Genomic DNA, 13,278 nt, shown 5'->3' with positions numbered 1-13,278 from the left:
TACATCTTACAAATAACATGCCCATGAGCCAAAATTCACACCACAATGTTTGAGCCACAGGTTTGTTAGAGAGGACCGTTCACCACTACTGTCATATCTATCTTAGTAAATTAGGCCAGTGAATATACACTGATGTCTAAGGGCAAAAGGAGGCAATAGATGACTTCAGCATCCAAGGAGAAGGTTCCCTGCCTCTAATAACATGGATATAGAGGTTAACATGCTGCACATCCATAGCTTCTCGAAGATGGCGGCTGTGTCATCGTCATCTACTCTGCAGACTCAGATAAAGGATTGCCCATAGCTTCCCTGTATCTTCACCTGTGCTATATACTTTTACGTACAGGTCACAGCCACAGCCTTAGAAGGGGAGAGGAGTTTTCTCCTTGCAGGCTGAGGTTAAGCCTTAGGGTCCTTTCACACAGGACAAAATGGTAAATTCCGCAAGATAAAAAAATGCAAACAGCACAAATTCAAGTCAATGGGATGCTTTTTTTTTTTTTACTGCGTGGAAAATTCGGTGCCATAAACAGCGCCATTTTGTCCCTTAGAGTCCATTCACATTGAGTTTTCTGCCAAGGAATTTGGCGAGGAAAAATTCTACTTCAGGAATTAGGAAATTTGCCAATTCCGTGTGGATTTTCCGCTTCCCATTGATTGCATTGGTTTTTGCAGGCGGTGGCTAAAGGCCCCATGGGCTGGAACCACCGCGCTGAAGCGCTGTGGGAACAACCACGGTGTGAATGCATTGCGGTTCTTCCTGCAGCAATTTGAACAGAAAGTTCACAGTTTTCCTCCGCGGACCTTCTGTTACAATTTTATCTATGGGAACACCGCCGGCGTTTCCGTAGATATAACTGACATGGTGCGATTTTCAAAACCGCAAAGTGGACATGGGATTCGCATGAATCCAGTACTGTAAAACGCTGCGATTTTTACCGCAGCGTTACCAGCTCGTGGGGCCCTGGCCTGAAGGAAGCTTTTTTTCCTCTAGCGGAAAAAAAAAAGCTAGCAGAGCCCATAGAACTCTATGGGGAGGTGTTTTCTCCATGCTAATTCTGACACGGATTCAGTGCCACAATCCTCGCCAAAAAACTGTGTGAATTGACCCTTAAAGTGATTTGGGTCTCTTTATATCATTAAAAAACAGTATGTTTGCAATTTAGATACCAGTGTGACCACTGTAGTCCATCTCCGACCTCAGTGTTCATGTGCCATACATGCTAATGTCAGAGGCCACTGGGTATGGCTAAAGCAAATTCTGCTCAGCTGGGTGCCAACTTCGGGCTAGTAAAGCTATCAGAGTTTTCCGGCGCAATCTTGTCCATGTGAAAGTTACTAAGGCTGTTACTTCAAGTAATTAACAAAGAAAGACTTTTTATGACTGGTATCCTTCAAATCTAGTAAAGGGCACACGTGCCAAGCCAATCTAGGCCACAAAAAAAAATAACCTACATAAAGGGTTGTCTATGTATATAGCTTGTATGGCGTGTTTATTAGAGATCAGCGAGTACTATTCGAAACTCCCGTTTCGAATAGCACGCACCCATGGGAATGAATGGACGCAGCCGGCACACTGGGGGGTTAAGCGGCCGGCCGCCGACAAAGTCAGCGTGCCGGCCGCTTCCATTCATTCCTATGGGTGCGTGCTATTCGAAACGGCCGTTTTGAATAGTACTCGTTCATCTCTAGTGTTTATAGTTGCAGTCATAACTATGCTAACCTAATAAGTAAAGAAGAGGGTGCATCATTTTCTTACTCCCCCAAATTTTATGGCCAAAGCTTATCGGAGTAGCGAAATCCAAGCACAGGTTGGACTGTGGAGCTGCAGTTTGGGACAGTTTTGGATGGAGTCAGATTCAGAAAAAAAAGTTATATTTATAATAATTAAATATTATATTTTACCATTAATAATATTCCGTAGTTAATTAGGAATTCAGGAAGGTTTAGAAATATTATCATACAATTTCTATTAATCTAAGACCCCAAAATAAAACTGATATAGAAGACCAATTACTCCCTTTTCTTGGCTAGATGCTGAAGGTTCAGAAGAGTCTCTTCCTTTACAGCTCTAATTCTCTCTGGTGGTATCTGAGGGTCTTGTCTGGACTATTTTTGTCTCTGGAGCATTAAAGCCTCTTTATCATGGTCTGGCTTCTCTTCTGAAGTAACAAAGCTTTGCTGCTGTCTGGCCACTTACAAGGAGCTGCAGCCAGGGGGGGCTGTAGCTTTTATATTTCCTTATAAAATTAAAGGGGTTGTCTGGGCTATTTTTTTTTTTTTGTGGCCTATCCTCTCAATGAAGTCTTTGAGAGCTGAGCTGCAGTGAAGGAGCCGGCCCACTATACAGCGGCTTTTGGTTCCATATTGTTTACAGGGTGGGTACAAGATGATCAGTTCGGGGGCCGGGTGTCAGTCCCCTATCAATCATATAATTATGCTCATAAAAATTTTTTTTAAAAAATGAGCCCAGACAACCCCTTTAATATTTGGGTGTATAGCAGTACTGAATCTGCCACACGATACATACCAGCACAGCCTGCTGGACTCAAAAAATTTATAATGGTGTACCAAAAACAGACCTACTTTCTATCAAACATAACAAAATCTGCAACGAAAACTCCTAAATTAAGTCTAAATGCATATGCGAATTCAATCTATTGTACACCATTGTTTACACCAGTGTTCCTGCATGTTGTAAACTTGCTTTAGACATGCACATAGGAGAGTTTCAGTGCATTACCTTCCCCACTCAATGCAAAAAAAAGAAAAGCACTTACTGTTTCACGTGGCAGAAGATAAACCGTACGCTCGATGTTTTTTACGCTTACACAGCAACTGACATATGTTTCTGCAGACTCTATCCAGACTTTTCCAAATAAATACACAACACCTAGGAAAAGCAAATAAATTTACTTGGAGCACTGGAAAATAACAACTGTGAGCAACAATTTGTAAAACACACAAACAGCAAAGAGTAGTTTAGTGGATGGCGTGTATCGCACAGATTAAACCTGAAGCACTAAAAACGCTATAAATAAACCCTCACTGAGGAGGTCAGTATTCACACAGGAGAGCTGTGCAAAATAACTTTGTTACCCAACAGAAGGATGGGCACAAGATGTTAACCTGAATAAAGGGGATCATAAAAAAAGAGGCAGTCTCCATGGAGCAGATACATTTGGAGCAATAACCCAATAATAGCGCAGTGCGCAGAATCATGTAAGCGAACCTAGAATTGCAGTCACAATGGCGGATTCAGCAAGACCAGTGTGTTGTGCACCAGTCTCAATCATTCTTGGACCGTCAAAGAACTGGCCACAGTTATGACGAGGATCAGGTCATATAATGCACATTTTAAAGGGGTTGTCCAGGATAAACTAAGAATTAACCCCTAAACTTAAATCCGCTCCCCCGCCTATTAATTTACTTCAATTAAAAAAAATGTAAAATTACTAGGTTTGAGCCGCTCTTGAGAATTCAGGATTGTTTTTAAAATCCGATTTACGATCATTTTCCATTCGAATCCGATCCTAATGCAAGTCAATGGGATTTTTTTTAAAGGTCGAAAATCGGATTTTAAAAACGATCCTTTTCACTACACAGTTCAGTGCATCACTCACGTCTCCCCTCCCAGTATCCGCTCACACTCTCCTAAGCCACAAGCCCCGCCTTCTCCCAGCATCTGTAACACTAGCCTGGGAGGCGGGGGTGCACACGGCGCTCTGCAGGCATGTGAATTAAGAGAGAAGAGGAGCGAGAACAACGGGGAGCGGCAGCACTTCTGTGCAGGTAAGTTGAGTTATCGGAATTCCGTTCCCGACCTTTTTTAGGCGGGATCTGAACCTGTTCATGATCGTGAAATTTACTCGACCGCCAATCGGGATCCGATCCTGATCAGTCAACCCTAATAATTACCCATATCCCTGGAACGGTCACTTGACTGTCCCAGGGACACTTTTCTGATAATCCAGTGACGTTCCGTTTCACTGCTTCCGAAACGGAGTGGCACCATTACTCTTTCCCCTCTATCCCCCATCAATACTTACCAAGCCCTTCCAGTGTCCGGGAACGGCTCCTCCCCTCTTCCTGTCTGCTAGTAGTGGGTGGAATAGGTTAGCTAAAGAGACATAAGGAAAAGAAAATTCAATCTTACCTGGTTGATTGTATTGGTCCTCATAAGCATCCAGCCAATAAAATCTAAACACCTGATCGCCATCTTCACCAGTTACTAGAGGAAGGAGACTTGAATCTACCTGAACTTCATTTGTAACAGACAGAGTTTCATCCGGTATTTGATCCCAGCCTGAACCTCCATAAAAAGAGGAACCACTGTAAAACCAAGATTTATAATTTATGTTAGGAGAAGACAAACTTGTATACCTGTAAGTGATATTATCTGCTGCTAAAAGCCTATCAGAATTCTGCTTTAATCAGAGGTCTGTAGAACCAGAGTCCTGGATATATGAGCTGAAACCAATTTTGGCTGGACTCCAGCTTCAAATTAAAATAGTTATATAGTATAATTATTAATACTGTATAGATCATTTATAATTAATTAGATGTATAGTTCGTTACTTATTTACTTTGAAAGGAATTCAACCCTTTTTACTGAATGGAGGATATTTACTGCCTCTGACTGATCATGGCTGACAAATCAGATCCAGGCTGAGGAAAAACAGAGGAGTCTGAGGCAGTGGTTTGGCCTACTGACTCTACAGATACTATAAATAACATATTTTTAGGAGGACTTTATAAGTACATGTTCATGTATTTGATGTCACTAAACATCTAAAGAAAGAATATGAAAATAACGTTTCCTTGATGTAAAAAGGGAAACTTGCTCTTCTGAGTGTAATATCTTATAGATAGACATTCTGATTGGACTTTAATCTCAGATCACATCTTGTCCAAAATGATGAGAGAGCCATCAATAGACAACCATTTCTGGTTTACTGCTCTTCATCAGTGCAAAGTAGGATACTGGTTGACTAGGTCAGCGGCCAAAGATGTGGGTCAGAAGGTCACCTTTTCACGGACAGGATTTTACAGGCCATACATGATGATAAGAATTCCACAAAGAAGAACTTATTTGTGTATTCTTTTCCCATTGATCCAAAAGAGCTAACTTCCAAAAAGAGGTGCTATAAGGAATTTTCCTTCTTCCATCAAGACTTTAAATTGCATATTATTTGTCCAGAATTCTTAGCAGAGCATGTATGGCTTGAAAGACTCTGCACACCAAATGGTGCCCTACAAAGGCAGTCTCATTAAAGAGGACCTTTCATGTCCTTGGGCACCTGCAGTTTTATATACAGCTAGAAAGCCGACAGTGTGCTGAATTCAGCGCGCTGTCGCCTTTCCCGTTATGTGCCCCGGTACAAGAGATATCGGATGCCCTTACCAATACCTCTTCACTGTCAGAAGGACATTCCTGACATACTAGCTGAGATCACTGTACTGAAAGGAGGCGTTCCTTACTGCCCAGCTATGACGCTGAGCAGTGAGGAAGCCCCTCCCCAGTACTAGTCTATGGATGAGTACTGTGTGTGTGTGGGGGGGGGCGTTCCTCACCGCTCAGCATCATCACAAGGGGCAAGGAACACCCACTCTGACAGTACAGCGCTATGGACAGTACTGTCAGGATGGGCGTTCCTCATAGCCCAGCTAGATTGTCAGGAACGCCCTTTTAACAGTGAAGAGATATTGGTAACGGCAATATCTCTTGCACCACGGCACATAACAGGAAAACTGACAGTGCGCTGAATTCAGTGCACTTCTGGATTTCTCGCAGTATATAAAGCTGCAGGTGCCCAAGGACATGAAAAGTCTTCTTTAAAGAGGACTTATCACCAAGTAAAGACACTAACATAAAAGTACTCTTAAATAATTCACATAGTAAGTGACGGCCCTGTGTTTTCATCCAACCTCAAGTCCAACCTATATTGTTACATAGTTGCCCCAGATGAAGGTAAAAATCCTCTTGAAGCTGATGTAAATTGCCCCGTGTCAGTGGAAAAAATTCCAACCCAACTCCAAATCTGGCAATCTGTATAAACCCTGGATCAACTTATGCTGCAACCTATTTCAAATTGACAGAAAGTTATTAATAATATGTTTGTTATTAATTAATTTATTAATACTATGCAATGACACAGGTTCTTACTGAGGTGAAACAGGCTTAAAAACCACATCATGTCCTAAAATTAAATAGCTGCTCGTAGGTAGTCTTTCCTTACATATGAGGTTTTTCAGCGCTCTCTTCTTTCACTTCCTTCTTAATATCTGTTTCCTTCTTAACAGTGGAGCTTATGTCCACTTTTGTATCGGAAATATCCTCCTCCATGGGTTCGTCAAAGTCTCCATCATCAAATTCAACCATGTCTTCCTCATCTTCTGAAATAACAAGTTGAATGAGTTGCTACTATTAATAAGCCTTACAAGGAGCATGAAAGAACCAGCTTTTTATAGTTCTAGCAAGTGTTTAGTTATCACCAGCTTTTATTTTTAGGGCAAGTACACAAAGTGAAAAATGACTGCAGCGTGTACCTGCGAATTTGCATAGATAAAATTCGCAGCCGATTACAGAACCAAATGAATGATATTTTATAAATCTTATCCACATCGTACAATAGGGTACAGTGAATGCAGGTGTAAAAATCTACTGCCTGTCACCCTGGATTTGACTTCTTACAATGTAGCAGGGATTACAGTGAATCTTCGGAAAAATCCTCAATGGGGTACGTAGGGATTCCCTCCCATCTGTAATCACTTAGATGCCATGGCCAGTTTCATCTAAGGCACTAAACAGCGGGGAACTGCGTTCTCTCTGATCCTAGCAGTTGTAATATAATAATGACAGCAACTTAACATCTGAGTCAGCATGTTGCAGAAATATTTTCGAGTGGCACCATTTATACAAAAGGAAGAGGTTATCAATTCTAATCACTACGTCATGTAAGAGGAATTACAAATATTATTTATATTATTTTATATATTTATATTTAAATAGTTAAAAAAAAAAATTAAAAAAAAATAAAACACAAAAAATAGCTTATACAGGCTCTGGTAAGCCAGGTGTAGTAAAGAGATGTGAATTGTTTTTTGTTATACATCCCTTAAATGTTGTAATACCTTTTGATGCTTCTTCCATCTTAACCACGCTTCCATTTTTATCAGCACTTGCAGTACTGCTGTCAGGATCTTCCTTCAACTCTAATTTTTTAGTGGAGGTGTAGCTGGCCACTTTAGGAGAAGCACGGTCACAGTCCTGCTTGGGGACTGGAAGAGGTTTCCTGACAGCTGCTTTAGGAGCCTATTTACAGATATTAAAAAAGTAACAAATAAGACATTGTTTGAAGACGACAAGATGTCTGAATGGGATATGTCTTACCTTGGAAGTTGGAGGTGTAGCAGGGAGAGAAAAAGGGTTAAGAGGTGTTCCTGCAGGCCTCTTCTTCTTTAGTGTGATTACTGGTGGAGGAGTGATCTGAGCTGGCTAAGAAGAGAAAGACAGGATTTGTGAAAAAGAGGATTTATAAAGATAAAAAGTCCTGTCTTTCCACAATTACAAAGCCAAAGTGACCTTAGACAAAGCCTCTAATCACTGGGCATTATAAACAGAAAGATACAAGTGACTATAAGATATCAGATATCTGACTGGGATCTGCGACATTGTAAATGCCTGATGTAAAACACAAGCAAATTACTTGCTACTTGTTATCTTAATACGGTAACAACATGTCACCACTGTTAAAACTAAGGGGGTCCCACTAAGCACTCCTGCTCATCAGCTGATTTAGGGTGCTTGGGTGAGGCTCAGCGTCTTGTCCAGACTATGACATCACATTTATGGGTCACCTAGACATTTTTACAGCATTGTCCTACGTAAAGGGATGTACCAAGTTTTGAAGTTATCTCCTATCATCGGTGGGGGTCCAACTCGTGAGCCCCCCTGACCCTGAGAAGGGGAGGGGTCCAGCTCTCTGAGGTGAACAAGTAAGCAAAAGAAAACAAACAAAGAAGTTCTTGTGCCACCTTGCCTCAAGTACTCCCGCCCCAACTAAAAATACTTAGTGTATATCCAAAGCTATTACATATTACATGGTATTTATTCAGAAGAACAGAGCAACAGGGTGAAACCAAAGTCATAGGATGTAAAAACGTAAAATGATACCTGTGATTTCAGATCCTGAAGTAAATCACCTAATAGATCATCTTTTGACAAGTCCACAGCTTTTTGCTAGAATTAAAAATATTCTTGTTATTAATATAACCGTTTTCATCCAGTCCGTATACAAAATACTACTATCAGGTTTGTCAGTGGCCAAATGATGTCCTCAGTGATCCGCCTGCAGCATCTGGCTCCTCTATTTCGTTTAAAGAGGACCTTTCACCACTTTTGGGCACATGCAGTGTTATATACTGCCAGAAAGCCGACAGTGCGCTGAATTCAGCGCACTGTCGGCTTTCCCGATCTGTGCCCGGTGTAAAGAGCTTACGGTGCCGGTACCGTAGTGCTCTATGGACAGAAGGGCGTTTCTGACAGTCAGTCAGAGACGTCCTTCTGCCTCGCGGCGCCTATCGCGCTGTACAGTGGAGCGGGGAGGAACGCCCCCTCCCTCTGCTCACACAGCTCGTCCATAGATGAGTATTATCAGGGGAGGGAGGGGGGAGTTCCTCCCCGCTCCACAGCACAGCGCGATAGGCGCCGCGAGGCAGAAGGACGTCTCTGACTGACTGTCAGAAACGCCCTTCTGACCATAGAGCACTACGGTACCAGCACCGTAAGCTCTTTACACCGGGCACAGATCGGGAAAGCCGACAGTGCGCTGAATTCAGCGCACTGTCGGCTTTCTGGCAGTATATAACACTGCATGTGCCCAAAAGTGGTGAAAGGTCCTCTTTAAGTACAGTATGTCGTGTTCATCCTGCCGCATGCACTACTGCACAACAAAAAGTAGTGCGTGCATCCAGGGCATACAAAGACGTGGAGTTTTTCTGTGTTCTTATCAACACTAAAGAGGTTTTCCCTCTACCACAATGACAATGTCACCCACAGATATGACAGACATGGCTGAATATGCAGGTACTTTCTATACATAGATGGTAAAAAGCTGAGCACCCAGCAGTTTCATCATCTCATGCCGACTATCATGAACAGTGACCATGTACCACGGTTCTACTCTAAACCAAGAAGTCCTTGACGTGGAAGGGAATCTTATCAGGTCCAAAATCCCTCCTAAACCATACCACTACCATGTAGGGGCCTTCAATAGGAAACAAGTGTTTTGTAAATACGAAATCAGTCTGCAAGTGCATCAGGCCAACATAGTTTGTCAGATTTGCTTACAAACAGATGGCGCAGGCAGAGGCTGAAAGGTCATTCACTTATAAAGAAGCAACATTGGGCAGGATGCTCAGTGCACTTGTGGCTGTCTGTAGGCAAACCTGACAGGCCAGGCCAACCTCCGACAGACTTGAGACTGACCTGTGTATCCTCAATAATTTCTGCACTCTGTCATCAATTTAAGGCCACAGTAAACTGTGATCAGCTGGCAAATATGCATCTGTTCACTTGTCAGATGATCACTGGCATATATATACATGAGGAAATGGTTGGAAATAAAGATTCAAAGGAATGCTTATTCACCTGGCCAGTCATCGCTCCCTATAAAGGGGACTTTAGTCTACTAGTTATTTGCAAGTAACACTTCTGGGTCCAATGGAGACTACTGCTATCGATTTCAATAGAAGGCCAGAGGGAGGTGTCTGGTGACTACACTCCCCATCTAGGCAGGCTGTTTTGACAGGGTGAAGAAAGCAGATTCACTCCATATTACGTGGGGGGATGTTTAATGTCTCTGATAACACCTTGATAAAATAAACTAAACTAAACTTACATCTGTAGTTTTTTTCCCAGCACTGGCTATAAACATTGATTTGATATCGCTTGGCTTGGACACCAATGACTTTTTCACGTTGGTTTTGTCTTTTGCTGCACTCTTCCCTTTTTTTCCTGCAAAGAATTGTTATTAAAATCATTAGATAACAAAAGCAGAAACCGCAAATTTTAGTATGTCCCATTCTGAGGGGTGAAAAACAACAAGAGCACACTGGTAAATTATCAGGCAAAAGACAAAAATGTCATAAGGAAGGAAGGAATAACTGCTACTATGCTGGGAAGACGTCCCCCGTGTTATTCCAGGTTTCTCAAGTCCTAGGAGAATAAATGAACAGTAGGATATAAAAAGTGCTAAGAGACATCTCATTGAACTCAACCTAGTGATAGGTCACATGACTGTACAGATACCATTTACAGAGTACAGAGTTCTAGCACAATCCGTGACACTATAGTGGACACAAATTTAACCTGTATGCAGTTTGTGGTTTACATGGACGCTTTTTCACTTGAATGTGTGCGCTCTGTTGTGACATGGGGACAAAAGTAGTGCATTTTTTTTTCTGCAGAACAATGGCCTTTGAGAAAATCTGCATGTCTGAAAATGGACATACAATATCCAGCGGGACAGCATGTGGAGAACACAGACAGCACACAAACAGAAATCTTTGATAAGTAAATACGGCCTTATTAAAAGAGTAAAATGGGTAAAGTACAAAATAAATAGCAACATTTAGTAATATAAAAGGTCTTGGTCACACAAAAAAGTTAAATGCGCACAGAAGCGTATACCTTTGTCAAGATGTACATCTTCTTCAAGATCATCATCAAAAATTTCTCTCCCATCTTCCACATAACCTGCCCCATCTGTAAAGTCAGGACAGAAACAACAATCAGAAAAGACCATAAAAATACATCGTATTAAAAATGTTGAACATGACAAGACAAAGTTCTGCAAGTTTCTTATATACTGTGTTAAAAGTCTTGAACATGAAGTCTGCTACTTGATGAATAAACCTGCTCCCATCTCACAAGTTGTGCAATTGTATCTGTCCTAGGCAATACCCAATGCAAATATCTGGCTGATTCTAGGTTGTTTAACTCAAAGGATGGCCTAGACTGTTGAGATCAACTAGGCTGGATAATGGGACTATATGACCCCTATGACCTTTGCTTATTTTATGTCTGCAGAAATCCAGCCATCTTTATACCAAAGCAAGCTAAAGCCCAGAGCCTTGCACTTACTACAAACTACATGGTGCATCCTTGTGCTGGAGTAAAGGAGAAGGGAAAGAAAGGGAACATGAACATGGAACTATGCTGCATCCATCTATCTCAATGTGAAAATACTCTTCCCAATTAGAAATACTTCTACTGCCTCTGTACATATTGGCTTTCAATAAACATGTGAGCCTAGTGGCTGCTGGGGATGAGTGCCTGTATGGCTCCCCAACTCCATGACACTCGAGTCCATTGTTGAAAAAAGCGCACTACAAACCATCACACAGAGCCTAAGCTCACCTACAAAGGGGCTAAAATGGCAAAACTCCATAATATAGCTATATGTATGAGCCCTATGGGTGTATTAACATGAAAAAAAAAATTTATATAGCTCATACATACACAGACTGATATGCAGAAGAGTTGACTGAAATTCTGACTAGCAACTACGACAGCAAAATAGAGATCCTATAGAAATCTACTTTGGGGAAATTGCCTGAGGAGTTACCCTCATATGGATTGTTATGCCTCTATACAAATCACTAGTGCGGTCAATTTGATTATTATGCCCAATTTTGGGCCCCAGTGTACAAAGACATAACTGAACAAAAGAGAGTGCAGAAGAGGAGGATCAATATAATCAGGGAATGAGTGGATTGGAGTATGACAGATTAACAAACTTGGGGTTATTCAGCTTAGAATAAAGACTTTTACAGAGAGATCTGATAACAATGTACAAATACATGAAGGAACAGTATAAAGGACTTTCTAATGATCTTTGTACACCTAGGCCTGTGACAGTGACAAGGGGACATCCTGTACGCCTAAAGGAAACTACATTTCACCAGCATCATAGACAGGGATTCTTTACAGTAAAAGCAGTGAGGCTATGAAGCTCACTGCCACAGGATATGGTGATGGTGGATTCATTGTACAAGTTGTCTTTCTTGAAAAGAAAAATATTTCAGGTTATGAATTTTAGGTATATGGTGACGTTTCTCCAGGGTTTTATACTGATTCATTTGGAGTTGGGAAGGAATTGTTCCCCTGACACGGAGCAATTAGCATTAGCATTGGGGGTTTTTGCCTTCCTCTAGAACAACACTGAAGGATATTACAAACAGGCCTGAGCCTCTTCATAAATCAGCCATGGTCTCCACCTGTCATGGCCTTTATTAAATAATGGAGTACGAGACACCATTCTTAATGAAGCTGCTCCATTATACTTGAACAAGTTGTTCTCAGTTTAATCACTACAGAATAAAATCACTGAACCCACACCACAACAGAAAACACACCCTTTACTTACCATCATCCACTATCCAGTCATCATCTTGACGTTCTCGCACTATCTTTGAGTAAGACTCCTCGTCTACCTCTTCATAAATACTTGACATTTCTTCCACCTTATAGCAAAACAGGAAAACACTGTTAATTACCTTCTCTATGTACATGTTGATGTATTAGGTCCTATTCACATGATCCTTCATTGAGGTACCATGCAATGATATTCTTCCTATTAAGAAACCTGAGATCTAGGCAGATTGAGTCATGGCCTCCATTGAAATGTAGAAATAATGGCACCAGTGTGACTACAGTCTAATATTTATTTGTCACGTCTTTCTGTCATATCCTTTCTGTCCTATAGAAATTGTTCCAATTTTTTTTTAATATTGACTCTAAGTAACTGGATGCTCATCAGTTTCCATCCATTTTAGTACCTTTTTTTTTTTGTAGCCGTAAAACAGATGATCAAAACGTGATGTGAATAGCCCCTTACTTGTATAAGAGAAAGACACGTGTACACAGGCTGAAGCTTTATTCACAGGGAATGCCATATTTATGTACCTTTTCATAGATTACTTAATAGACTATAAGAATCCATGAAAACGGATACCCAATGGCTATCAAAATGTGATTGCTTTGTCCATTTTGATGGCCAATAAACGTCCAAGATCATGAGAATACAACTGACAGTAGTACCTCATATTTAAAAAAAAAAACAAAGAAAAAATAACAGATAACACACATCTGTGTGAATAAGGCCAAAAATGGACTGATTCTAATTCTCTCACAGATTTTTGTCACATAAAAAACCAGAAAGGCCTTAAATCCTATACAAACGACGTATGCATCCAATGAGGGGTAGAATTTGC

General features: G+C 41.1%; 1 protein-coding gene across 1 annotated transcript in view; it reads right to left on the bottom strand.

Moving 5' to 3' along the window:
* Positions 1-13,278, bottom strand: part of POLA1 (DNA polymerase alpha 1, catalytic subunit) — a 198,263-nt gene that overhangs the window by 181,988 nt on the left and 2,997 nt on the right. The window contains exons 3-11 of the mRNA XM_075263727.1: positions 12,432-12,528; positions 10,694-10,768; positions 9,903-10,018; positions 8,177-8,242; positions 7,394-7,498; positions 7,135-7,315; positions 6,240-6,396; positions 4,157-4,332; positions 2,781-2,893 (exon numbers count right to left, since the gene is read on the bottom strand). Of these exons, the coding sequence (XP_075119828.1) occupies positions 2,781-2,893; positions 4,157-4,332; positions 6,240-6,396; positions 7,135-7,315; positions 7,394-7,498; positions 8,177-8,242; positions 9,903-10,018; positions 10,694-10,768; positions 12,432-12,528 (1,086 nt within the window). The remainder of the gene's footprint in view (positions 1-2,780; positions 2,894-4,156; positions 4,333-6,239; positions 6,397-7,134; positions 7,316-7,393; positions 7,499-8,176; positions 8,243-9,902; positions 10,019-10,693; positions 10,769-12,431; positions 12,529-13,278) is intronic.

Source organism: Leptodactylus fuscus, chromosome 2 (assembly GCF_031893055.1).
Source record: "Leptodactylus fuscus isolate aLepFus1 chromosome 2, aLepFus1.hap2, whole genome shotgun sequence".
NCBI lineage: Eukaryota > Metazoa > Chordata > Amphibia > Anura > Leptodactylidae > Leptodactylus > Leptodactylus fuscus.
The sequence above is the reverse complement of the archived record's forward strand: the minus strand, read 5'-3'. Positions and strand labels throughout refer to the sequence as shown.